The sequence below is a fragment of the Uloborus diversus genome, chromosome 1 (assembly GCF_026930045.1).
Source record: "Uloborus diversus isolate 005 chromosome 1, Udiv.v.3.1, whole genome shotgun sequence".
NCBI lineage: Eukaryota > Metazoa > Arthropoda > Arachnida > Araneae > Uloboridae > Uloborus > Uloborus diversus.
Genome location: NC_072731.1, coordinates 184481147 through 184508260, shown reverse-complemented (window position 1 = coordinate 184508260; position 27114 = coordinate 184481147). Strand labels below are relative to the sequence as shown.

At 32.2% G+C, this 27114-nt stretch overlaps 1 protein-coding gene across 1 annotated transcript; it reads right to left on the bottom strand.

Moving 5' to 3' along the window:
- Positions 1-200: 200 nt before the first annotated feature.
- On the bottom strand, positions 201-26835 carry LOC129223720 (RCC1-like G exchanging factor-like protein). The gene is made up of 12 exons (XM_054858082.1): positions 26730-26835; positions 18684-19035; positions 14820-14946; positions 13940-14065; positions 13102-13220; positions 11966-12050; positions 11159-11269; positions 6502-6572; positions 6329-6416; positions 6043-6216; positions 3814-3899; positions 201-339 (listed from the first exon to the last, which is right to left on the bottom strand). The coding sequence occupies exons 2-12, from the start codon at positions 18984-18986 to the stop codon at positions 262-264; spliced, it is 1368 nt and encodes a 455-aa protein (XP_054714057.1). The 5' UTR covers positions 18987-19035; positions 26730-26835; the 3' UTR covers positions 201-261.
- Positions 26836-27114: the final 279 nt, after the last annotated feature.

Here is a 27114-nt window from a genome sequence, read left to right as displayed (position 1 = left end):
GGGGGGGGGAATCTAATGGGAACTTAATAACGAACATTTTACGAGGGTAACCTTTTACTTTTTGTGTTTCTCCGAGAAATTATTTCTGCCTTCTATCAATAGAACTTAACGCTAAAAATGCAACTTGATTTATATTTTTAACTTTGTCTGGAACATGTAACAAAAAATAATAAAAATTAACACACAAAACTCAATAAATATAACAACAATTTAATTTAAAAATAAAAATATATTGTACAAAATAAATATCATTGATCCACATCAGGCAAATGATTTGCATAAAACTGCTGTATGATCAACACCACAGCTCACTTTAACCACTTCAGCTGGAACAGCCACCTACATATCATCAAAATAACCACAGTTAATATGGAATTATTCTAAAATACACGGATTATAATGCTTGGCTAATTCCGTGTAACTATATACCAAAAGTGAATTTAAAAAACATTTTTTACGGAGTTCATATTTTGAACATATTTTTCTGTTATAAGGATATCTGAAGTTATTAAATTTTGTATTTAGTAACAATTTTGAAGTTATTTAGTGGGAATACTACTGTTTCAAAATGGCTGCTGTGTTTGGTTGCTTATTTTTGATCCATTTTGAATAGCTGATACAAAAGGCAAGTTAATTTTTTTTTTTTTTTTTTTTTTGAGATTTTTGAGCATGAATTATTGAAATATCCTATCTATACTATTATAAATGCAGTTTTTAAAAGATAATTTTAATTCAATTATGGCTTAGCATGCATATGAAATTACACGTTTTAGCTTGTAGTGTAAGTCACGAAAAAGTACTAAAGTTTGCCTAAATTTTGTAAATTAAATTAGATTTTCAAAATTTTCAAATTTCTCTTTCTCTATCCTATCCCCCTCCTTATAACCACAAGTTTAAGTTTAATACAAGAAATATTTTCCTTGAATTTTAATCATCTCAGTTTTGTAGTGTAAGTAACAATGTAATTAAGTCACAATGTAGTGTAAGTCACTGCCACTTTTTTGTTGTTTAAAGCAATTTTGCTACCAAAATTGTGATGTTTGCTCTTTTTTTTTTTTCTTGTAGATGGCAGAAACAGCAACCGAAGGGAAAAAAGAACAAAGAAGATTAAAAGCAAGTGGAAATTTTCAAGCTTTTAAAGATAATGAATCACAAAAATCAAAAGAATTGACACAGAGAAAAGAAGAAAACAATGACCATTGAAAAGAAATATTTTTAAAAAGAAAAGAAAAGAGGGGGGGGAGGACATTGTATAGAGCAATGAAAGCTTTAAAAGTTGTTACCAGTGAAGCAAATAAGTCTTTTGGATTATCCTAGAAAAGCATTTAAAAGTGCAAGTTAATTTGGAAAAGTCATTGCTAAAGTTAAGAGAAGCTTGGACTAAAGAACAAATGAAAGCAAAGCTCTTAAATAGCTCACCAGTTAGTACCAGACACTTTGTCATCACCACCTCCTCAACAATCAAGAGTCACAAAAATAAGTGAAGAAATAAAAGTGTAAATGTTTTTTTTTTTAAAAAAAGATAACATAACCTATTAAGAACTTGGAGTAAAAGATTCAGTAACCATCAGACATAAAGATGGCAAGAACGCAAAAGTACAGAAAATATATCTATTCATGACTCTAGGAGAAAAATATGCAAGTTTCAAAAATGAAAAATGCTGATGTCAACATTGGTCTGTCTAAATTTTGTGAACTGGGATCAATTCATGTTTTCTTACGTAATGAAACACCACCTAAGTTATGCTTATGTATTTACCATTAGTCCCATTTGCCCGAAAAAAGGTTGTTAATCATTTCACTGCACAAATTGTCAGGAAAGAAAATGTCTGCAATAGAAAGAGGTTTATTTTTCATTTGGCCTGAGAAGGAAGACGTTTCAGGTATTGATTTGGATGAAGACATAATAACTGTACTTGAACTCGATTTTGATCGTCAATTTCACTATACTTTTCCTAATTTTTTTTTTTTTAATATGTGACAGGTGAGTTTCATTTAGTTTCATTTTAACTGAACATTTTATGTATAATGTAGTGTAAGTCACATTACAGTGGTAGTGTAAGTCACGCAGAATAATATTCATTAAAAAAAAACTATACAATCTAGAATATTTTTGTTTTTACCAGTTGATATTCAAAACCTTAGCTATAAAACTGCAATAATAAATAAAAAATTTGACAACGTATGAGGAAGAAAATGTAAGTTGAAATGATAGCCAAGTAACAACTTCCTTTCCAGTAGTGTAAGTCAGAATGGCAATTTAATTTGTAAATATTAAAGTAAAATGTATGAACAAACTTTATGCCCTGCTAAAAAATTTCGATATGTCTAGGCATAAATAGGCCAAAGGCATAAATAATATTTTTTTAAATGTTACTTTTTTTTTTTTAGTGTTTGAAAATTTTTCAAATGTAGTGTAAATCATGCCTGGAAATATTTAAGTTTTGGTTTAAAATCAAATTGAAAGAGTTAATGAAAAAAATTCCAGCTCTGCTTTGTGTTTTCCACATAAACTTTAGCATTCTATAGGACTTTTTTTCTAAGTGAACAGAATATTTACTGAAATCCAAGGCTGACGAGAGACTTGGGGTTTGTTCACATGCCGCTATGACTTAACTGGTTGGAAGTCATTCTAATAGCTTGTAGATCCATCCATTGATCGCAATTTTAGCTGGTTGATTGAACCCCATGACATTTTTGGCCAGTAATATTTTTCACCTGTGCGTTATTCATCTGCCCTAGTAAACGGGGATCAACTGAAAGCTTTCAATGAAGCATTGGTTGCTGAACAACCGATGAATAACCGCTGACGTCAATAGCTGTCATGTGATCAACCGACCAGTAGCAGTATACGAACAAAGCCCATGTCTGCCTAAGTCAAAAATAAGGGGCCTGGACAGGGGAGCCCACCTACGCCCATACTGCGCTAATGAAATGTTTAGGGAGAGTTGTTTTAAGGCATGTTTTTCTTTTTTGGGGGGGGGGGCTTTCGATTTGGGAGGTCCTTGTGGTTTGAGGGAATGTGCCCTTGCACTTAGGGGGGTGGGCACCCTTGGGCCTGGACATAGCAAGATAACAGAAACACACCCATGAATGGATATATTTTGCTGCAGATATGTGCATTGCCCTATAATCGCTAATTATAATATCAATATTAAGCATCGGTTATCTTTAAAATTTGCAGATAAACTAATGAAAAAAGTTCATATCTTGCTTTTATGGATACATGATTGAAAGCAAAAGGTACTATTTTACTACAAATGTTATCTACTCACTGTATATTGTTTTCATACTTGCAGAATGTTTAGAATTGTGTAAGAGGAAAGTTTATATTTTTAACTGCCCTGGGAAGACCCGGCTTGGAATAGGAGCAGTATAATCTTTATGGGGGGGGGGGAGGAGTCAGTGACTAAATAGACCTTGGCTCTCAGTGACCCTGCTTAATTCTTAGGATTTTTTAAGGTTTTAAGTCTTGTAAAAGCTTTGAATATGTAACAAGCATTATAGAACAATATTTAATGAGCAAATTTGAAAAATTGGTTTTGTGCTTTTTTTAGTATTTTTTGCAAGCTTAGCCTGCTTTATGCTACTGTTCCTTAAAAAACTCATTTTATCCAAAGAAGATTTAATGGCTGGTAAGATATTCTGCCACCAGTAGGGTTACTGTATTAAATGATGCTTAAATACTGATCTGAAAGGATCGAAATATTTTTACAATTTATAGAGCTCATTAGATTTTCTAGGAATCTTCTGGTCTCATAAAAATTATATCAGCTTGTTGTATGCAAAATTAATTGCATAAACAATACCTACCTTTAAAGGAAAAAACTGATCTGTTTCTCTTCCTAACCCTAAACAATTGGAACGATTTTTCCCCCACATGTATAAGTGTCCTTGACCTGCAGGAAAGAAATTGAAAAGATATTCAGCAATAAAATTGTTATAAAGCTTTTTTAAAGGGGATAGTTCAATCATGAAAAAATAATCCTATTTAACAGTAAATGCAAGGTATTTTACAATTCTTTAAAGCAAGAGTAGTAAAATTGGTTGCAGTAGATTTTGCAAATGCATTAGAAGGTTTTTATTTCATTTTTCTCAGTTTATTTATTTTTTAATTTTATTTATTTCTTTATTTTATTTTTATTATTATTATTCAATCATTTATTTTTTGAAGTGCAATTTTGATTTAGTTTTTGAAAAAAAAATTTGTAATGGATTTGATTGCAGTCCCCCCAACAATAAAAATGCTATATATGGTTTTGCAATAAATGGGCCTGATTACACTTAATTGCTTAAATCAATTGCTTTAAGTTCTTATGTACCAGTTAATTCATGTCTCCATTCACAGTGTCCAGTTCAGTCTCAGCAGGCATGATATTAAACAATACATTCCCTCACATAAAAGCAACTTTGAGATTTTTGCATTAAAGAACAATTGAAAAACAACTATTAAGTATTACTTGAGTAAATGAGGAATACGAGGTGTGGCTAGAAAAAAACCGAACTGATGCTATAAAAAAATTTTATTTTCCATTATTTACAATTTGATGTTATCTCCTTCAATGTACTCTCCTCCTCGGTCTATACACCGCTCCATACGAATTTTCCACTATTCATAGCAATGCTGCAGATCATTTTCGGTAAGTCCATACATTACTTCTGTCGCTTTTTCTTTTACTGCTTCAACACTCTCAAATCTAGTTCCTTTCAAAGCTGACTTGACTTTAGGGAAAAGAAAAAAATCACAGGGGGCCTAGGATGTCAGAACAAATCATTCTTCGGCGTTCCTTCTGTTCAATTGTGAGACACTTTGGAACCATTTTTGCACACACTTTGTTCATGTTGAAACTTTCATGAAGAATCTGCCTAACACTTTCCTTTTCAATTCCTGTCAACTCAGACATTGCTCTGATTGTTAAACGGCGATCTTCTCGAACGAGTTTACCGATTTTTTCAATGTTTGCATCAGTTTTTGCTGACAATGGTCTGCCAGTGCGAGCGTCATCACTTGTGTCTTCGCGGCCATCTTTAAATCGTTTAAACCACTCAAACACTTGTGTTCGTGATAAACAATCATCGCCGTAAACTTGTTGCAACATTACAAACGTTTCACTTGCAGATTTTCCAAGTTTGAAAAGAAATTTGATGTTAACACGCTGTTCTTTCTGTACACTCAACATTTTTCCGACGCACAGACAAAACGTCAACTACTTAGAACAGACGCCACGGGCAGACTGAGTGCAGGAGGCAGATGAAACTTGAGCAGTAGGCGGAGCAAGAGTCACGTGACAGGCCAGGCGACTTTCAGCCTTATTGCATTCGTTTTATTGTTTCACCTGTGCTAGTTCGGTTTTTTTCTAGCCGCACCTCGTATAATGTTTCTTTTAATAGCATTCTAATCTAAACTCTTTTTGCCTACTTTAGATTTTCCAACTGCAAGAGAATGAATGTTTGCAAGCTCCATTACAGTTATTAGAGATCTGCTGAGAAATGTGTCCATTGTTTATGAGTTTTCATTTTTTTCTTCTTTTCTTTTTTATGATGAGGCACATAATTTTGTAAAATTTCTTAGTCTTAATTTTAAAAAAAAATGAATGAATGAACACAAAGAGTCAAGTATTGGTTCATAATAAAATGTCAATATATATAGATATACATATATATATTTTTTAATGTCATAAAAGAAATGGATAGAAATGATTTTCAAGCTACGAAGTAGAGATAATTTTGTGAAGGTTCACTTTTATGTAATCTACACTTTGCACAAATGATTTATTTTAATTATTTTAATACTCTTGATTTGGAATGAAAGAAAAGTTATTCTCAATGATAGCTTAAAAACTACTGAATTCCAGGCGCAAAAAGTTACAATTATAAATATACATATACTATAAAATTCACATTAATGCTAAACGACTAATCCTTTTTTACACATCAGAAAAAATTGCTCAGGTTTTAAAATTCAAACTTATTTACATCATGTTTGTGCATCATTGCCTTTTTCCACTACTCAAGTTTCAAGGGTATATGAAAAAAACATACTAGTTACGGCAGCAAAGTGACTTAAACCACAGGCTATCTGTTGCAATCTAACATCAGGATTGAACTCGTTTACTCCAAATAAAGGAAGTGGAAGAAGTGTGGGCACAAAGGAAGAAGCTACATTTGGCCCCTGTCCCAGAATTCCATAGCCCCAGACATAGATTGCACCTTGTTCTATGAAAAATTTAAAACACTCCATTTTAAGGATGAAGAAATGGCATTTATAGTTGCAACCACAATAAAGTAAAATATTTCCTTAAAATAAAATGGATGTATATAAAATTACCATTTAAAACAGCACACATTGTTCCACCAGAAGCAATTTGCTTGACTTTGCCAACACTTCCTAAATTCAGATGCTTGGAAATGTTAATCTGTGAAAATAGTTAATGAATTTGGTCATTTAACGATGCAGATTAATTCAAAATATAAAACTAAAGCCTTAATTTTTCAACACACTTGCTGTTTATCTGTTGCCAAATTTAGCTGCTTGTATTCGGAATTACCCCAGCCAAACACATCACCTTTATCTAGAATGAAAGCAGAAAAAGTTCAGTTCAAAAACTTTTCATAAAAAAACGTTTTATCTGAATAAATATTGAATATTTTTTATCTATCTATCAACTACTTGTTTATTTTGCTATTAAAGCACTTAATTATCTACAAATGCATTATGTAAAACAAAAATTAAACAAGGTAAACAAATTATTTTCTTTATATTATCAAACTAAAATCATAAAATGTAGTAGAACTAGCAATTAATTTAAATAAATTGTTGGATTAGTACCATCAAAATAAATAATAACTGAATATCTATGCATTAACCGTTCTCCCTCATATTAAAGTGAGATAAAGGTGTGTGCAAAAATTTACATCACACCTCAATAATACGCAAGAAACAATTTGAAAAATCAATCAACTTGAAAGCAAACCCAAAATAATATGAAATTTTAACTGCGAAAATCCAACTTAAACAGTAAATAAAAAAAACAAAATTGAAAAACAATAATGATGCTACTTCAAAAGATAGAACTTCTAAACTAGAAACATCCTGAACATATTTGATTTGCTAACAGATTTAAAAAAAGATGGAAGATGTGTGACGTTTAGATATTTGTGGAGGACTTATTATTTCTGCATATTCAGTCGAATTTGCATGTAATTTTTCTTTATCCTGAAAAGTTTAGCCACCGAGTGAGTGGCAACAGCAAAAACATTTATTTATAAGCGAGTCGCTTATTTGCTAGATTCTGTCTCCTACTTGCATTCCTGCTGGTTGCAGGATGTACGACGTCTATGTTTTTAAATTGTAAATAAAAGAATTTTATTTTATATCCAAGCATTCCTCATATGTTCTCATGTTCGCGGTCAATCGACCTCGCGACAGTGGTGACCCGGACGTGATTTGAACACGCAACCTTCGGATCTGGAGTCAGACAACCAACGTGAGTGATTTTACATTTTGTTTGTCTTGGTTACTAGTAGTAAAATGACTGAATCCAAAGTAGAGATTAGCGTTGATAGGATTGGCATGAAAATGCCTATTTTTTCACCTGTGAATGTGAAACTGTATTTTGCTCAATTAGAAGCAAATTTTTCGATAGCAAATATAACGATTAAGGAAACGAAATATAGCCATTTAATTACTTCTATTGATTCTGAATATTTAACTTATGTTTCGGAAATAGTTTATTCGCCGCCAGCAGAAAATCCGTACACTAAGTTAAAAGAAAAATTAATTGAACAGTTTGAGCATTCTGAAAATAAGAAAATTAAAACCTTGTTACAAGACTTAACTCTAGGGGATAAAAAACCTTCACAGCTTTTGCATGATATGCGGGAATTAAGTAACCATAAACTAAATGATAGTTTTTTGAAAAATTTATGGTTAAGTCACCTTTCTTCAAATATGCAGGCTATTCTCGCAATTAGTGCTGAACGTTTATTGCAGTTAGCTCTTATGGCTGATAAAATTTCTGAGCTAGTGACTCTTCCGTCAGTATCGGTAGTTATAACCAGAAAAAAAACAAGTAAGGCTGTCAGTTGATGCGGCGTCAACCGTACAGAAATATTTAAATCGCCAACTTTTCATAAATGACGTAAATACATGTTCAAGTTTTCTAATTGATACGGGTAGTGATGTCAGCTGCGTGCCTCGATTTCATTTTAAAAGTCATAAAGTAAGCAATCTTGTTCTTTCCGCTGCGAATAACACAAATATTAAGACTTATGGCACAAAATTGCTAGCGGTAGATTTTGGGTTACGAAGGAAATTCACATGGCATTTTATAGTTGCAGATGTCAGTAAACCGATAATTGGTGCTGATTTTTTGGAAAACTATGGTCTAATTGTTGACATTAAACGAAAATCTCTTATTGACCCACTTACATCACTAACCTCAAATGGTCGTACTTTAAAATCTTCGATACCGGCAATAAAAACTATTTCTGGGAGTTCTAAATTTCATAAATTGTTGAATGAATTTAAAATTATTACTCAGCCCTCCGCAGGGTTGCAAAGTGAAATAAAGCATAATACATTGCATTATATTCAAACAACTGGTCCCCCGGTGTAAGCACGAGCGCGTCGTTTACACCCAGTTCAACTAAAAATTGCGCAAAAGGAATTTGAGTACATGCTAGAGCGCGGCATTTGCAGACCTTCTCGTAGCAATTGGTCCAGCCCTCTACATATGGTTCCAAAACAGTCCGGGGACTGGCGTCCAACTGGGGATTATAGGCTGTTGAATAAAATAACGCGTCAGGATTGATACCTTGTTCCGTATTTAAAAGATTTTGCACAACAACTTCATGGTGCGTACCACCATATCCCGGTAAATCCGGAAGACGTATGCAAAACTGCTATTATAACTCCTTTCGGATTGTTTGAATTTCCGTACATGAATTTCGGATTATCGGGGGCCAGTCAGACATTTATGCGATTTATGCACGAAGTGGTGTGTGGCCTTAATTTCTGCTTTGTATATTTGGATGATGTTTTGGTGGCTAGTGCAGATCAAAAAGAACATGAAAAACTCCTCAGAATTCTTTTTCAACGCTTCAAAGATTACGGTATTAAAATTAATGTTGCAAAATGTGTATTTGGGGTATCACAGGTAGATTTTCTTGGGCATTCAATAAATGAATCTGGTTTCAAACCTTTGCCGGATCGCGTCAAAGCAATTTCAGAATTTAAATTGCCAAAAACAGTAAAGAGTTTACGAGAAGGGATAATTGGATCGCTTCTTCTGATCCCAGCGTCACGACGTGGTATTCCTAGCTTTTTCATCCCTAAGGATTTGGACTCGTTTACCCACGTCTTTTTGCGACATGACGCTGTGCGACGACCTCTGCAGCCGCAGTATGATGGACCTTTCCTAGTGGTGAAACGGATGGTCAAGGACTTTGTAATATCTGTGAAAGGTTCGGCTAAGACTGTTTCTATCGACAGGTTAAAGCCGGCATATTTACTTAACCAGGATTTGTGCCCAGATATTTCAACTCCGACCCCTGTTCCAGTGACGACGCGTTCTGGACGACAAGTTCGCTTTCCGGATAGATTCGTCTCTCCCTGACTGTTCGAGACTCAGAGGGGAGTATTGTGGAGGACTTATTATTTTTGCATATTCAGTCGAATTTGCATGTAATTTTACTTTATCTTGAAAAGTTTAGCCACCGAGTGAGTGGCAACAGCAAAAACATTTATTTATAAGCGAGTCGCTTATTTGCTAGATTCTGTCTCCTACTTGCATTCCTGCTGGTTGCAGGATGTACGACGTCTGTGTTTTTAAATTGTAAATAAAAGAATTTCATTTTATATCCAAGCATTCCTCATATGTTCTCATGTTCGCGGTCAATCGACCTCGCGACATATCATAAAAATGGGTAAATAAAAATAAATGAAAGCTACTTTGAAAATAAAAATAAAAAAGGTTTTTGAAAAGCCAAACAATCCTGCAAGGACAAATAACATGATATGCACCAGGCAGAAACAAATCATGGAAAGAAGAAATAGAAAGTTACTTATAGATACAAAGAGAAACTTTAAACTTATGAAAAAGATAAAGAATTTAAATTGAAAACAATAGAAAAATTGCTTTCAATGAAAATGGAGCATAATATTGAGGACATATGCCTCTAAAGTAAATTTTACAAAAAATGGGTTCTAAATTTATATTTGTCTTTTCAAGTATATTAACTAACTTAAACTTTTGAGAGACATTCGTGATAGGAACACTAGCAGTATAATGCATATACAGTCATACCTCCTTAAGGGGACACCCTGATTTTAGAGACATTTTTTCTGGTGCCAGTGCTTCTGAATTAAGACATCCATCTATATTTGCCTCTGGTTAAGGTACAGTTGGTTTAAGGGATAGTCACAAAGGAAAATTATCAAAGTGAAAAAGATAAATCAATAAGAAATATTGTATTTACAGCAACTCAAGGTTCACTTTTCATCAAAAAAATTAAGTGGTTAAACATTACGATGTGCGATGTGTAGAATATATTATAAAGTTCCAGATGAAATTTACATGCATGCTTTTCCTCTCAGCATTTATTTTAAGTTGGCTCAATGCCTTGTACAGCCTATGACCAGCTTTGTACAGAAAACTTGAAAAGTGAATATTAATTGTAATTTACATTGCATTGCATTGCAAATTACGCAACATAAAACAGATAAATATGAGGAATTACTTAAAAACAATTTCTGTATGTTACAAAACCTCGCCATTGCAAAATTTTTAATTAAATGTGAACTATTCAAAGAATAAACTTTGAAATTTGAATAATTATAAATTTTTTTAGCATATGTAAAAACATTCAGTATTTAATCTTTAGTGTTTCTCATTTCTTACAAAATATTACTGAGTTAATGCATTGTATTCATATATCTCTGAAGACGAGACAACACAGTCCCTCGTGTCCCATTTGTCGGGGCAACTCCCCGACATCTAAATCAGATGAACCGTGAAAATGGTAAGTGCAGGGGACTTCGTGGTGTCAAGTCAAGAATGGAACAACTCCATTCAAGGGATAAAATGTCCAGTCCCTTTAGTGTACCTTATTAGTTTCAGATTTTTGAAAATAATGTACCTTGTGAAAATACCCTTACCAGAAACAGCTAATACACAATCAGCTGAACAAGACAGTTGTACAATTCTTTCACCTTCAATATCACCCTTTACTAATGCAGGTTTAAACTGGTTATTATAATGTCCCAAACCTGGAAAGTAAATTTCAGAATTATTTAGCAAACTACAGTAAACAGTGATAATAATGGTACATACCAGATGCAGAAAAGGATTGTTTTATTTTGAATGTTACCCATTACTTTAAAAAGAGATAAAATTTTGCTTGAACAGTGATTTCCAGTCAATAGTTATAAAGATATTTCAGCACTGAGGACATTTGAGCCTTAGATGAGCTTGATTTCTTACAGACTTAATCAGGGGCATGCACAAGGGGAGGGGGGTAGAAGGGACACCTGTTGGCCTCGATCCGAATATGAGGAGGGTCTGATATTTCTTAAATAATTGGTGAAGTACATGTAGGGACGTAGGGATAAATAATATGGAGGTGGGCCTTAAAAGTCATTTGTGACGGGCCCCAAAATTTCTGTGCTTGCCCCAGGACATAATAAACTAATTGCAATTATTTTTTATTATTATTATCCGTTGGCACTCCTCTTGATTTAGCAGCAGAGAGAAGCAATTGTGGATTCATATGCCATTTTTACTTTTATATGCATAGTACATAATTTATTAACTTTTTGAGCACTCCAGTTTTAGTGCCTTACGATTCCAATTTACTGGACTATACTGGTTTCATGCCAAATCAAACTCATTACATACCATCAAATTAAAATATATTTATGAGTTCATCAAAGTATTTAAAATGCTAATTTCCCTGAAACTCATACCTGTCTGTCCATCCGCACTCCAACCAAAGCTATATACTTCTCCATTTTCTGTTAAGAGCAATGTATGATCTTGTCCACATACAACCTATACATTGAAGCAATCAAAGCAAAAAGATGAATTAGACTCAGCTTAAAGAAAAAATAATACTTAAAAATATATACATATGCGTGCAAAGATACTTTTTATGTCGCTACAAGAGTACAGTGACCGCCTCTTACGTGAATCACGTTGTTTGTTCGGAACAGTTTTGATTCCGTAAAGCGGCTAGTTTAATAAAGCTGGATTATATTGTTTTTAACAATTTGATTTATTAAAGCGGTTGATTCAATTAACTGTTGTCCACTGTATTAACTAATTGAAAATTAGAAATCCAAACAAAGTTTTAGTCAAGCATATTTTTACTTCATATTTTTAATTTAACATTGTGTGAAAATGAGGAAAGGGAAAACTTAATTATTGCATTTAAATGTTTTTGTTTTGTTTTTTAAATTCAAATTGTCAAAAATTTTAATTGTTAAAATCAAAATAGCACAAAATCTTTTCTCTTCCTGCCAGCTAGCATTTCATCCTTAGAATTTTTTTCTGTTTTTGGAATTGATCACTATTATAACAGAAGTAACTAACAAATATTTTTAAAATTTTCAATAAAAATTTGTTTTCATGAAATCATGGGGAAATCATTCAAGCTATGATAAATGAGAAAAGAAAATAAGTAAAGACTTAAATTGTAAATATATTATAGACACACACATTTTGAGGTAGAAGAAATACAGGAAAAACTCAAGGACAGGAAAAATTAAATCCACTTGGGAAGGGTGGCAACTTTTATTTAAATACAAAACTCATGATTTGGTAAAAATTGATATTTGCAAAAAAAAGGGGGGGGGAGGCAATCTGTAGTAGGACATAGCAGAAGAATAATCTTTGCATAGTAGTAAGCAAACACACTAGCTTCTGGATGCTAAACAGCTGTTGTGATGGTGCAATAAGACTGCTTTTTAGCATCTTTTGCAATTATGAAGGAACATAGTCAGTTGATTTATGCTCAATTACTCTTATGACATGTATTAAAATTTTAGATTTTCCTAAGGACAGCTTAAAATAAACTATAACTAAGTATAATAATATGCTTTACCTCCCTGATATCATTAGATACATCTTCTATTTTATGTATTTTTATGTGGTCATCATTTTCAGAATGCATAGCAGCAGGAACTCCACACTGGCCATAGCTATTGTTACCTAAACTGAAAACTAGAAAACATTGAAATATAAATTCCTTTGCATTATGAGCTCTTAATAACTAAAAGAAATCAACAAATTAAGGACCTGCAAGCAGGGCCTGATTAAGATATTGGGTGGTGGGGAGATCTAGGCCAAAAACATTTTTGGAATTCATATTTTTGTGATACGAATCCCAAAGTGACCTTTTATTAGGCTTTTTAATTATTTTTTTATTTAAAATTATTTTTTATGACACTATAATATCCTACAAATGCAAAATTTTTCATTATGAAAATAAAGGATGCTCAAATTGGACAAATGAATAACAAAGTATGTCAAATGCATTAAAAACAATTTTGTATTCACCTATAATTTTATAGTCTCTGACACATGCTTAATTATGAACATCATTACACTAGAAGACCAAATGTGCTGTAAATCCTGAATTTATGAATTTAAAATCAGTTCTTGTTTTAAAAAAATAATAACAAATATTTTGCACTCTATAAAAGTTTAAAAATAAATATTTTGTACAATGTTTAACATCAGATAATTATTTAGAATATTTTAAAGGTTATATAATATATTACATTCTAATATTTAAGGAATTTTTTATTAAAACTTACTACTAACACTAAAAATCACATTTTCTAAAAATTACCCAATTTAAGTATTATTATTTATTTCTTTTATTTTAATAAGATATTTATCTATTTTTTTCTTTTTCAAAGAATTTCATAATTACCTACCACCTTCTTTATCTGTAACTACAACAGTATGAGCTCTTCCACAACCTACTTTAACAGCTTTTGTCTTTTGATTTCGAAGAGGTAATGCAATAGGAACTGGTTCAGCTACAACTTGAAGTGGTTTATCTAAAAAATAAAAATACTGCATATATGTAATTGGTTCAAGGTACTTTTTTACATAGGCATATTTGCATACTGTATAACTTTGGTTTAATGATGCCCGATTTAACGATTGCCTCAGTTTAATAATACATTTCACTGGTTTGAATTTAACTGCATTGAATGTCTATGCTCCCCGAATTAATGATATACTTGATTTAACAATATACTTGATTTAATGATAACTTTTTCCAGTCCCCTGACATTTGTTAATTTAAGATTATACTGTATATCTATCTGATTTAGTGAATTAACATGGCAATTAGTCAATTTATGCAAACCACATGGTCCGGAATGACGTTATATTCGCCCTTTAAGTAGGTTGAATGTCGTTTTTGATTTTAAGACGATGTTAACCATTCCTGACGTTGCTATCTTTACATATTTTGTTGTCACTGATTCACCATGACAGTTATGTTAAACATTATCTATAGAGTGTATATATTATTAAATAAAATTATTTATTTTAACAAATAATTTGTGAATATCTTGAAAAACAAATTTAATTATACTTGAATGCCTTGAGAAAATCTTGACTAATATAAGTTCACAAAATTTGGAATACTGGAAATTTCATCTTTACAGTTTCTTTTTTTTTAAATAGTTTTGAGTAGCATTTAATAAAAAACACAATCATAATTTTCTATGGCAACCAAAAAAGATCTATGATACAAATAATAAAAATTTGGAAAAGAGCCAAACATTTATTTAAAAAACTCACTTTTTCTTCTGCATTGATATCCTATTTGGAAATCACTATTTAAGCCTGTACCAAACAGTGTGAAATCATTTTCTTCATTTGAAGCAGCAAAAACAGTAAATCCATAACCACAAGACACATCTACAACCTAAGAATCAAAAGAATAAGATGTAACTATCACTTTTAAACTTATCATAGACATGGTTGCTTTTTTGTTTACCTTATGCAAAAAAAAAGTCCAGGGTGCTTGCAGAAATTGGATAAAATGAAAATCCACCGATTTTCCATAAGTTTGATACATACAATTATTATTATAATGTAATAGAATTATTACACAGTTTGATTACATTATTTACTGAAAATGCAATGCTGTTAAATTTATCATTGAGTCAAAACATAATGACTGTACATTAGAGATGAGACGGGTTCGGGCTCTAGAACCGAAAATAGGTTTCGGGCTCGGGGGCGGGCTCGGACTCAAGCAAAGATATTCAATCGTCAATCTCCAAACAAATTCACAGAAAATAAACATTTTCCTACTATGAGAAAATGAAAGGAACACTAAAACCAGCTCAATCATTGTGAAAATCCCCCCCCCCCTAAAAAAAAGAACGCTTACTGATAGTGTTTTTTTGCAATTACTATTGCAATATGTCATAGAGTAATGCATTTGGAGTGGAGCATTTTGAGAAAATTTAGAAACTTCTACTAATGAAGAACACAGGGGCAGCATTTCACCATTTCATTTGGGGGGGTCGAATTTCTTAAATATGTATAACCCCAAAGCGTAACCAAATACACATTAGCTAACAAGAAATTGTCATAAAATCGGTTTAGTATGAATAAAATTAGTGTTTAGAAACAATTAAAATTTTGATTCATTGACTAAAAAGTTATCATACAAAATATCTCGCTACTAAAGTTTTTATACCTTTTGGAAAAGTTATAATGCATGATTTTTGGAATTCAGAAGAGCAGGGAATCGTGTTATTAATCTATAGTGCCCAATGTCGTGCTGTTTTGCCAGTTTAGCTAAATGGAAAAGAATATTTTTTCCCCTTTGTGCTTCGAAAATATTTCTCTAACCTCCTGAGACATAAAAAAATCTTTCTCTACTAGCTGAGCTGATTAGAATAGTTAAAAAATAATTGAAGTAACACAAAGTTATGTATGAAAACACTTATCATATCTTGCTCTTCAAAATCACCCAGGCTACTTCAAAAACTGTGAGGGGCTTAAACTTTTCATCATTGAATAATTTAGTCATGTCGGCGCTCTCAGCTTCAATGAGATATCGTCTGCCTCCAGCTCTGTTATTCACTATTGCAGACTCATGAGTTCATAACAAGGACGAAACTGCAGTCTCTGGATGTGAAAACCATTCTGTCGGTATACTGCTTGTAATTTTTCTTGCCTCGTGCTAAAAATTTTACTCACAGTTGAAATATTTTATTTTTCGTTTTCAAAATCTACTCCAAATAACCATAATCCCAGGCAACCATACAGAAAAATAATTATCATCAAATCTTGTGTTAATTTCATTCAAAACTGAATCTATTACTTCATACAAAATATTCAAAAATCAATGTTTGACTTCACATCATCATGTGGATTTTTTTTTTTTTTTTTACGCCTCTTTAAAATTGGCTCGGAGGAAGAATTTTTAGAATTTTTTTGAAAAATTTCACGATTGATTGAAATATACATCTATGAAAAATCTATTTTCAGTTTCAATTGTAGATTGAACTGTGGTAGTATGGTGCACAGGTCAGTTGTAGATTGAACTGTGGTTTGAATAGTCGAGTAGCGGATTGAAGATATAGATTTTGAAAGAGTAAAGCATTTTTCAAAAACCTTTTCCCGATGCAAACAAATTTTATAAAAATTTAAACGAAGTCATACATGCTAAAAGCATGAGCTTTTTCACCCTGGAAAGAATCGTTTTTCAATAATTCTTCCAGTCGTCAAATCACTGCTTTGAAGTTATAGAGAAATGTTTTTATCATTTTAACTCTTGAAGATTATCTTGTGTCACTCCGCGATTGCATAATTATAGAGCCCCATAAAAGGTATTTGGTTGATATGTCTTTTTTTATTCAAAAATCACATGCATTTTTAAGAAGTTTCTATGAAAGCATTATAATGTATTGAGCAGCTGAAACGTGTTTCTAGCAGAAGAAAGCGATGAACACTCATTAAATAAATAATACACTTAAAAAATGAGCGTAAAAGTGAATGTAAAATATCAAGGAATTTTCTTGTGAAAACCTTGCAGCCACACCACTTTGCACAGCCTCTCCGTTGTTACACTGGGCACACAAGTATGAAATATTTGGCCTAAATGAGGAAATGTCTTCTTTAGTTAAAATTAACCATCAGTTTTCTATGTTCTGAAAAAGCCGAAAATACTTCATGAATTTCTAAGTCATCATCCAAGTAAGGAAAAACCCTTTTTCTAGTCTAAGAATGTGTCAAGTTTCATCAAATAGTTGCTGAGAACCAGTGAGCTTTCCTTTGATGAACATCGATTTCCGACTTACATAAATTGAATTCACCCATTTTCTATCATTCTGCTCAAAAAATTTGGGGGTGCGACCGCCCCCTCTTGACCCCCCCTACTTGCCACCCCTGGAAGAACATTTGACTTAACATATTTCATTAAGAGAGAGATCATGTCAGACTGTAGAAGGCTCGGTTTTTGATACAAGACAGTTTCCTTCGGGCTCGGGCTGGCTCAGATTTTGGTCCGAGACAATATCATCCGGGCTCGGTTACAAATTTTCGGGCTCGGGCGGGCCCGAGAGTAGCCCGAGCAGTAGAACTCATCTCTACTGTACATGACATGGCACTTTGAAGTCTGAAGCACCTACCATTTACACGGTTTATCTGTTTTATATATCCAGGCTTCAAACAAACAAATGGGACTACAGGGATAAAATGAATGAACAGTGGAGGATAAAATATCCGCACAACTTGAGAGAAGTTTATGTGCAGATTGAAGGATTTCGTGAATTTCAGGCCACATAGAAATTAACTGTAGGCTATAATCTTAAAATTGGAAGAATAAAAAACAACTATTCAAACAGCAAAATATTCCTTATTTCATCATTCGTTGTGCATTAATTTTGCATAAACTAAAAATATGACTGATAGAAAAATTGAGGTACAGCTTGGCTGAGCCCTATTTAAAAAACAATAACATGTTTTTACTTCCTTTTACAAAAAAAGAAGTATTGCATTCGCGAAAAAATTTTCACTCGAAAATCGACCTTAATTTCCATTTTGCTCACTCCCGAATAAATGTTGAGTTTTTTTCGACCCGACCACACATGCATATGTACCTAAGAACGTATAGACCCCAGAATATCCATTTTGACCATTCCTGAGTTAATTACGAGTTTTCTCGTGAACTCTGTATGTACGTATGTATGTACGTATATATGTCGCATAAAACTCAAGGTATGTCCTAAAAAGTTGAAATTTGGTACGTGGATTCCTAGTGGGGTCTAGTTGTAGGCCTCCCCTTTTGGTTGCATTTGGGTGTTTCTAAAAGGGTCTTTTGCACCTTTTGGGGGGGGGGGGCGAATAATTGTTAATTTCAATACAAACTCAAGTGGTGTTATAATTTGGCAGACATTTGGCAATATATCGCCAGTCTTTTGGTTGGCAAGTTTTGTCGCCAACTTGGGCACTGTTGGTGATATTTAGAGAATTTATTGAATCACATTAAAATTGCCACTAATAGGGAAACAAATTAAATTGGTGTAAAAGGAAGTCATGTGATGCACACATCAGCTCGTATATATGGAAAAAAGCAAAAAAAAAAAAACCTTCTGTTCATGGTAAACATAATTAATAAAAAATTTGAAAAAAAAACCACATCACCTTATGGAAATCGGCAAATGGCAATCTCCAAGGTGCTCTCATACTTTTCAGAGGTGTTTGATGACGACCCGGTAGGATAAAATTTGAATTTCCAAGAGCACCGTACATCGTATTTCCCCACATATAAATCCTTTTACTTCTTTTGGTATTTTTAGAGGCATACTGAAAAATTGGCATTTTCATAACGTCTTCATCACTTTGGAGCCTTTTTTTTGCATACTTCCTAATGTGAAGAAGCAATTGTTTCTTAAGAAGAAAATGCCTTTCACAAGACAGCTGCAGACAGCTTTGCCACTTGAACATGTTTTCGGACAATAAGTACTTGAAGAAATTAATGAAAGGAATAAGGTATCTAAACAAAGAAAAGAAACAACTGAAATGCAAATATCAATGAAGCAAACATACCATACATAAAATTTATAGTTAGCACTAAAACATGAATTTTATTGAATGAGTAAAGCAATGCTATGACATGTTTCAAGAATTTGCTTATTAGTCAAATGAACTTTAATTTTTCTAGCACAGGCAATCAGGGTTCGCCGATATATATCATGATATATATCCAATATTTATTCTGAAAATATGATGTTTTGATATTTTCGATATTTATTTTCAAACTATGATATTTGCAGTATAAAAGGTATATGTATTTATCATATTAATTAATTATTAAAAATAATCAAAATGTAATATACTGTATGCATATATGTAGGCTTGCCAGACGTTCGGTTTGACTGGGACAGTCAGTTTTTAGGCAAAATTCCGGTGTCCCAGCCCATTTACTTCAGGTTCCGCAAAAGGATAAATTTGATTAGATAACCAAAAAAAAAAGTCTAAAAATAATTAACTGTGATGGATTTATTTTGGATAATTACTTTGTTATTTGAAACATAGATTTGTAAAATTAATACCGAATCAACTTGTGAGGATTTTTACAACTACATTAAAACCAAAAAAAGACTTCAAAAAAAGTCCTAGTGAATGAAAAATAGTACATGTAAATATTGTTCAAGTTTTTATTCCTCACATTCAAAGTATTTCTTCTTACTAAAGTAATTAATAAATATTAACATGTAAATATTATTCATCATTACCCCTGGTTTAGGCTCATAATTAGTATTTATTCATAGCATTGAGTACAAACTACTCTCTAAAACAAGCAAAAAACCAAATAGGGGTGTGTTCCCTTCAGGGGTGTTTGTGATCCGAAATTTCCAAAAATGTTGGGCTGACAACACATTTTAAAGCAGAAAAATTATTTTAAAAAACTTACTAAAAATGTTTATTTTCAATAACTTTTGTTTACATACTTAAAAAGTTTTTACAAGGTGTGTGTGTGGGGGGGGGGGGGGGGGTTGAGATTCCTCATTAGTTTCTGAAAATTTCACTGTCTTCAGAAAATTTTACTCAAGTCCACTGTAACTCCTGGTTTCCTTTTGAATACTTGGAAAGGGGGAGGGGGGGTATTCCGGTGTCTTAGTTGAGCATTTCAGAAATCTGGCAAGCCTATGTATATGGCATAATAAGGTGGTCACAAAAAATCGATTTTCGAATTTCTTCCGCAGCACCCGCCTTAAAATGTGCCAATGAACTAGAAAACATGATTTTCAAAGTTTTAACTTAAACCGATTATATTAACATGTGCTGCAGAAGAGGCTAAAGTTACGAAAAACAGTGATTTTTAGCAAAAAATTGTATGTTTTCCTCTTAAAAACCAAAACTTTTCATCCTAGAAACTTTGTTGTGGTCTCATTTTATAGGAAATTCTATTTTTGTGATATCTTATCTATTCATTTAAGCAAAATTTACAGAATGGTACTTGGCATTTTTCAGGTCAAGACACGGAAGATACCATCAATAAGAAATTTTCATGCAAAGACCTAAAAGCCTTACAATATTCAAAACCACTTATTTGCTCTTTGTTGATTTCAATTTATTCATTAAAAAGGTTTAATTCGCAGGTACTTTAAAAGTTAAATAAAAAAAATTGTTGACTTAAAAAAGGAACTAAGCAGTTCAGAAGAGAAAGCAAAGAGTTAAAATTACAAAAAAAAAAAAACAATCTAATGCATTTTATTACTTACTGTTAAATTATACATCATTATATTACTTTTCATTGACATGTTAAAGTGGGAATGGCTTCGATATGGTAGGTTTTGATGAATGTGGAAAATGTGTCCACATTTAGACATAACTTGTAATAGAAACTGTCGTTAATTAGAAATTAGTTTTACACCTCTTTCGGCTGTGTCATTTGACAACCTTTAATATGTTTACTATCTTTTTATCTTTAATATAATATTGGTTTTCACACTATTCATCAAGATCAGTATTTAAAAACTTTGTATCCATTTCGAATCTCTTCAAAAAGTTGAGTCTCTTAAAAAGTTTGAGGAGAAATGAAAAAGTCTATTTTTTTGTCCATTAAACTAAGCTTCTTTCAGATTGAGCTGTGCTTTTGTATCCCTATCATCACAATCATCTTCATTATCTCCTACTTTGGATTCTAATTTTGCAGCCTTCTTTGTTTTGATCGTTTTCTTTTCCTAAAGTAACATCAAAAAAGGGAAATGCGATCTTCTCTGAGTTCAGAGACCACAGATGGTTAATTATTTTAGGTAGTTCTGTGCCTACATCATCTTCATAAATACTCTTGCATTGAACCAAAGATTTTACTAATTGTGGATCTTGGTTGGGGACCAAAGCTGTATTGCGGACAATAAATCATACTTTTCGGTAAGTATCGGTGATAAACACAACCAAATATATTCATTGCTTTTTATCTCTAAACTGATTAAGGAAAACTGATCCCGGGAAAAAATTTTTTTAAAGAGTATATGAGGCAGTGAAAAGCAAAGGAATGTAATTAACAAAATTTAAATTTTGGAGATAATCGGGGACCTCTCCTCTGCTTAGGGGCAAGAGATAGTACTAGTCGCTCTGGTAGAGACTGTTATAGCATGATTTAGAAAAAAAAGTTCAATGAAAGCCTACTTAGGATCTGCACGTTAAACGCGTTTTATAAGGAATTTAAAAAAGCTCATTTACATCCCTTTGCTTCTCACTGCCTCATATAGCCTTTGCCCCCCAAGATAGATATCTTGGGTGACAAATAGCGCCAGGTACTCGAAAAGTAACGTTGTTTGGAGAAAGACTCCCTAAATAAGTTAAGCACCGTTGAATGAATTTTTTGTAGTCATCCCTAGGCTGCTACTAGTTTTATTTCTCAAAAAGAAAGCTTGAAATTTCACCTGGATTGCTCATTTTATTTTTAATATTTTAATCTTATATACTTGCTTTGAATTGCTTCTTATCTATACCATTCATCCCGTAATTCTTGAAAAATATCTAGCTGAGGACCAGAGGACTGGACGTACCTATTTTGCAAATCAAAATTCCTTTTAAACCAATTTCCAAGATGCAGTAGCGACATGCTAAATACAAAAGACTTTTCTGTATTGTTTTGTGCTGACCACCGAGGAGGAAAGCAACGTTACATATTTAGGGCCTCTACAGCTAATTTCATAAGTTTTACATGCAGTTGCTTGTTTTAGCTTTGAGTTAAAGAGATAGATATATAATAACTATAGTTCAGTGAAATCCTGTTATAACGAACACAAATGGTACCAGAAATTTTGTTCGTTGCAACAAGGTTTTAGTATGGAATTCAAGCAACGTAATGGAAATCAAATCGGGGCTGAAAATTTCTTTCGTTGAAACGGATATTTCATTGTAACCGGATTTCAGGGTATATATTTCTGATAATATTGCTGTTTTTGCTTTGATAACTTAACATTACAAGGGGGTTACAAGCATTAACTAAAAGAACTAATACAATTTATATTTTAATGACTGATTCTTTTTTAGCGATTTTGAAGAGATTAGCTATGACCTGACTTGAAAAATCCTGAACAATATTCAATCAGTTTTTAAAAGAGTTTAGCTGAAATTAGACTTAAAGAGAATAAAATTCCCCATAAAATGATAACAGAACGAAGTTTCGAGAATGAATAGCTTTTGTTTTACAGCTTAAAACCTACAATTTTTTGCTAAAAATTGTTATTTTTTGCAACTTTAGTATCTTTGCGGAATGTGTTAATATCATTGAAATGATTTGAAACTTTACAAATCTACCTTCCAGTCTATTGGCATGTTTTAAGGGAGTGCCTCAAAAGATTAGTTGAAAAACCATTTTCTACCATATACGTAGTGGTATATATGGTACCCTAATGGTATATTATATCATTAATATATTAAAAATAACATGTTTCTTTTTATTTTATATTTATGAAAGTATTAGTAACGTAGGAATTTTAATACAGATTTAAAATACCCAGTCTAAAATTTTGTCAGATGGATAGAAAATGTCTTGTGGCTGTGAACTGACTAATGCATGTTTTTTTGTTTCTAAATTACATAATTTTGTAAGCGTAGCTTACAAAAGAAAAATAAGTGTTGCTGCTAATATTTTCTTAAGTAACTCAATTAATATAAATAAAAGTTTAAAGGGGTATTCTAGTCTGGAAATTCAAAACAATAGATTTTTTTTCTCATCATATTCTCAAAATTTAGACCTTTAAGAATAAGTCTCTCAGAGGATTTATAGAAATTCGAATTGCTTTCAGAGTTATAGTTAATTTTGTTAAGATAAAGAAAAAGTCAGCAAATGAGATCAATAGCGTGACAAACTCTCCAAGGTACGAGTTTCCAAAGCTTCAAAAAAAGGCAGAACTGTTCTTATGGCTGAAAGACCTTCCAAAAATGTAGCTTTTGAGGTACTTGAAGAAAAACTGTATAAGGCAGGGATGGCTGTTCAAAAAAAATATAAGTATTTTCAGCCTCGCTTAATCGGGAAACGGATAAACAAATATCCCGCTTATACGAATAAAACCTCCCAGAATGGAAAATTTCCCCAAAGACGCAATGTTAAAGATCCCCGCTTAATCAAATAATTTCCCCAGATAATTGAATAATATTGATCAGCTTTCGTAAATATTTTTGCTGAGAAAATGTTTGAATAAATTAGAAATAAATGAAGTAAGAACAATTGTCGACTTAAAAATATAAAATAATATTTTTTGCCGACAACGGGCAAGAAAAATAACATTCATAGTCCATATAAATGTTTCCAATATTCTATCAAATTTCTTTTGACTTTGTCATTACCAAAAAAAAGGGGGGGGGGGGGAGGGGGGAATTTAATGAAATCGAAAATTAACTTAAATAACGCAAAGAAATATACACATTTTAGCTGATAATAAAATGATAAATATTAAATGTACACGGTAGACAAGGAGGGGAAAAATAGCGTCAAAAATATGTTTCTGAAAGACCTTGATCAAGTACTAAAAAAAAGGTAGGTACCATAACAGAGTTCAAAACTCAAGTTGGAAGTTACTTTTTGTATTTTTAATTTGTACTTGCAATGTACATACAAATTATTAAACTATTTTGATGTTTATTTAACTTATTTCAAAAACTTTTTGCCAATAACATTAATTATTTTCTTTGTATAGCTATTGATGTATTATTACGTTTTAAGAGAAATGTTGTCAATTTAGAAAGGTATAGAAAATTTCCTCGTTTAATCAAATACCCTGCTTAATCGAATAAAATTAATTGGAAACGAAGATAATCGATTAAGCAGAGCCGACAGTATAGCATACCATTAAAACACTCAGACTTCCGAAACAAGACTGCAAACTTTAAACACATTTTTCTCAAAACCACTTTCATCAATATATCTCAAGTTCTAATGTACCAATTTATTTGAAATTTGGCAGACTTTCTTAATATACTATCAAAATTGTCTCCACATAGGGTTTTCTGTATTTTTGATTTTTTACTATTTTTTAAAAATTACCAAAGTTAAAAAAGGGAGCTAAAAATGACTTTAAAAAAAAAAAATTCAAAAAGATGCCATTTTGTGCAAAAAAAAAAAATTGTCTCCCAAATTGGCTATTTCCAGACAATTCTACATCCTTGATTAAAAATAATAAACCTTAATTTCATGTTGCAGATCACCAGAAGGATTGGAATCTTGTCAACCAGTAGACATCTTTTTTTTTCTGAGTGCCCAGTTTGCCGGCCTCTACTATTCAGTTTTGAATTATTTTTCCCACTATTATACATTTTTATACTTCTGAAGCATCAATAATAAATACAGATATAGGTGTTTTTAAATCTTGTTTTCATATTTTAATTTTGCATGATATTTAATACTTGTATAATACTCTGATGGTTTTTCTGAGAACGCACAAAAATATGTAATCGGTTTTGCAGAACACATGAATATAATCATCAATTACCCAATACAGCAGTCAGTATCAATCCTAGTTATGTAACATTTTATTTTTAAACATTAACTATAACATTTCAAATTTTCCTAAAAATCAGTCATACTTTATAAGTACTGTTTAACCTACATAAAATGTACATTTATATTAATGAAAGAAAATTCGATTTTTTGTCTACATATCACTCGTTTGGAGAAAGACTGCCAAAATACAAAATTTTTCACTTCGTTTTATTTTTCACTTAAAGGCTCTCAAATGACTTAATCTTCTAAGGAAAATAAAAACAGATTTTTTGCTCTAATATTAACTACGGGAGCGATCAGAAAACTTACTTAATGCAAATTGCCTGCAAACTCTTCTCCTGAAAATATTTTTTGTGGTACTCTTTTTCTAAATGAGCAATATTATAATAATAATGTAAGAAAATAAATAACTGCTTTGAGGATTTAGTTACTACCTAAAGAGATTGAAAAGATTGGATTATAGATCGAAATATTGGATATTTTTGAAAATATCATATTTTCAAACCCTGCACAGGCCAATAAAGTCAACAAAATAACAAAACAGATGCTAAACGAGATATCCTGACTAGGAACCAGGAACTCAGAAATCACAGAAATATTTTTCATACAAAAACTGTTACTGCCAATCAAATATGCTTGGTGAGATTTGCAGCAGTGAAACGGAAAAAATACCAAACTTAGCAAATAAATTAAATATTACCTAATGAATCTAGCAGGCTAGCATTCTCTTTAGAACTATGCGAGTGCCGGATCTAGGGAAGAGCAAGCTGGGACTCATAGCTAGAAAATATATTTGCTGTAGATATGTGCATTGCCTAATCATTGTAAATTCATACCAATATTAAAGATTGATTATGTTCAAAACATTAAAATAATGAAAAAAGTTAACCTATTGCTTTCATGGATAGATGATTGAATGCGAAAGTCATTATCTTAGTAAAAATTTTGCCTACCCACTGTTACTTGATTTTCATACCTGCAGATAGTTTTGAGTTGTGTGCACGGATACTCAATACTTTTATCTTACTATGCCGGGGCCCTTGCACCGACTTCTTGGGGGCAGTAAGTGCTACCCTATTTCTGTGGAGGAGGCGGGGGAAGGGGTGTATTGAAACTCCACAGTGGACATAAAAATTTGCAGGAAGATGGGCAAGGGCAGCAGTTTCAAGTTTTTGCTCCATAGATCCAGCACTCAAGTAAAACAGACCCAAAAATTTATACTTCAGTTATAATCTTGAAATCAAGATATGGAAAGAATTCAACTATTGAGATGCTTGTCAGGTTTTTGTTGACAAATCTTCTGATGCCACAGATTATAAGATAAATGCATTTCAGAATTGCTGATATTGTCAGAATGAAGCGATTATTGGCGACCGAACTAATTGCCCATACATACCCCCCCCCCCCCTCATCCGCCAAACATTGTTGCGCGTCCACATCTTTGTTTATGTTGAAAATAAATTATTTCTAATTTAATCCTACACTAAAGCACTGAATACAGCCATAATCTTTAAAGGAATACATCAGAAAATATAGCAAATTGCATCGGTGAAAATTCGGTTTAAAATATCCAAAACAAAATTTAAACTGCAATCTTGTTTTAAACTATAATCCGTTTTAAAGGCACATGCAATAACTTATTACATAACGCAGAAAGTTAAAACATAGCACAATATTCTAAACAATTTGGAAAAACGGAAACTACTTTAAAACAACAATATACATACTTTGTGATCTAATTATTTTAACAAACTCATTTTGTCCTGGAAGTTAGATTAAGCATTAAATACTTTATTTTCAAGCGGCACCAAGCACACCGCGGTTTTGTTTTGCCAGAAAAGAAAAGACAGTTGCCAGCTTATTAAACCAAAATCTTCATTTTACGCTAGGAGGAAAGAACTGGGTTGCGTTCGACGAACATAACCCTTTAGAGAGTCCCTAGGGACAACCGAAAGAACTATTTGAAACACTTTTATGAAGTTCCAGCTATCTGCCAACTACAGGAAGAAATGATCTCTTACGAAGAAGCATCATTTATTCATAAAAGAGCAATTTTGCCTGAACTTATTTCTGACTTATTATGAAGGAACAACCTTTAATACTGATAGAAGT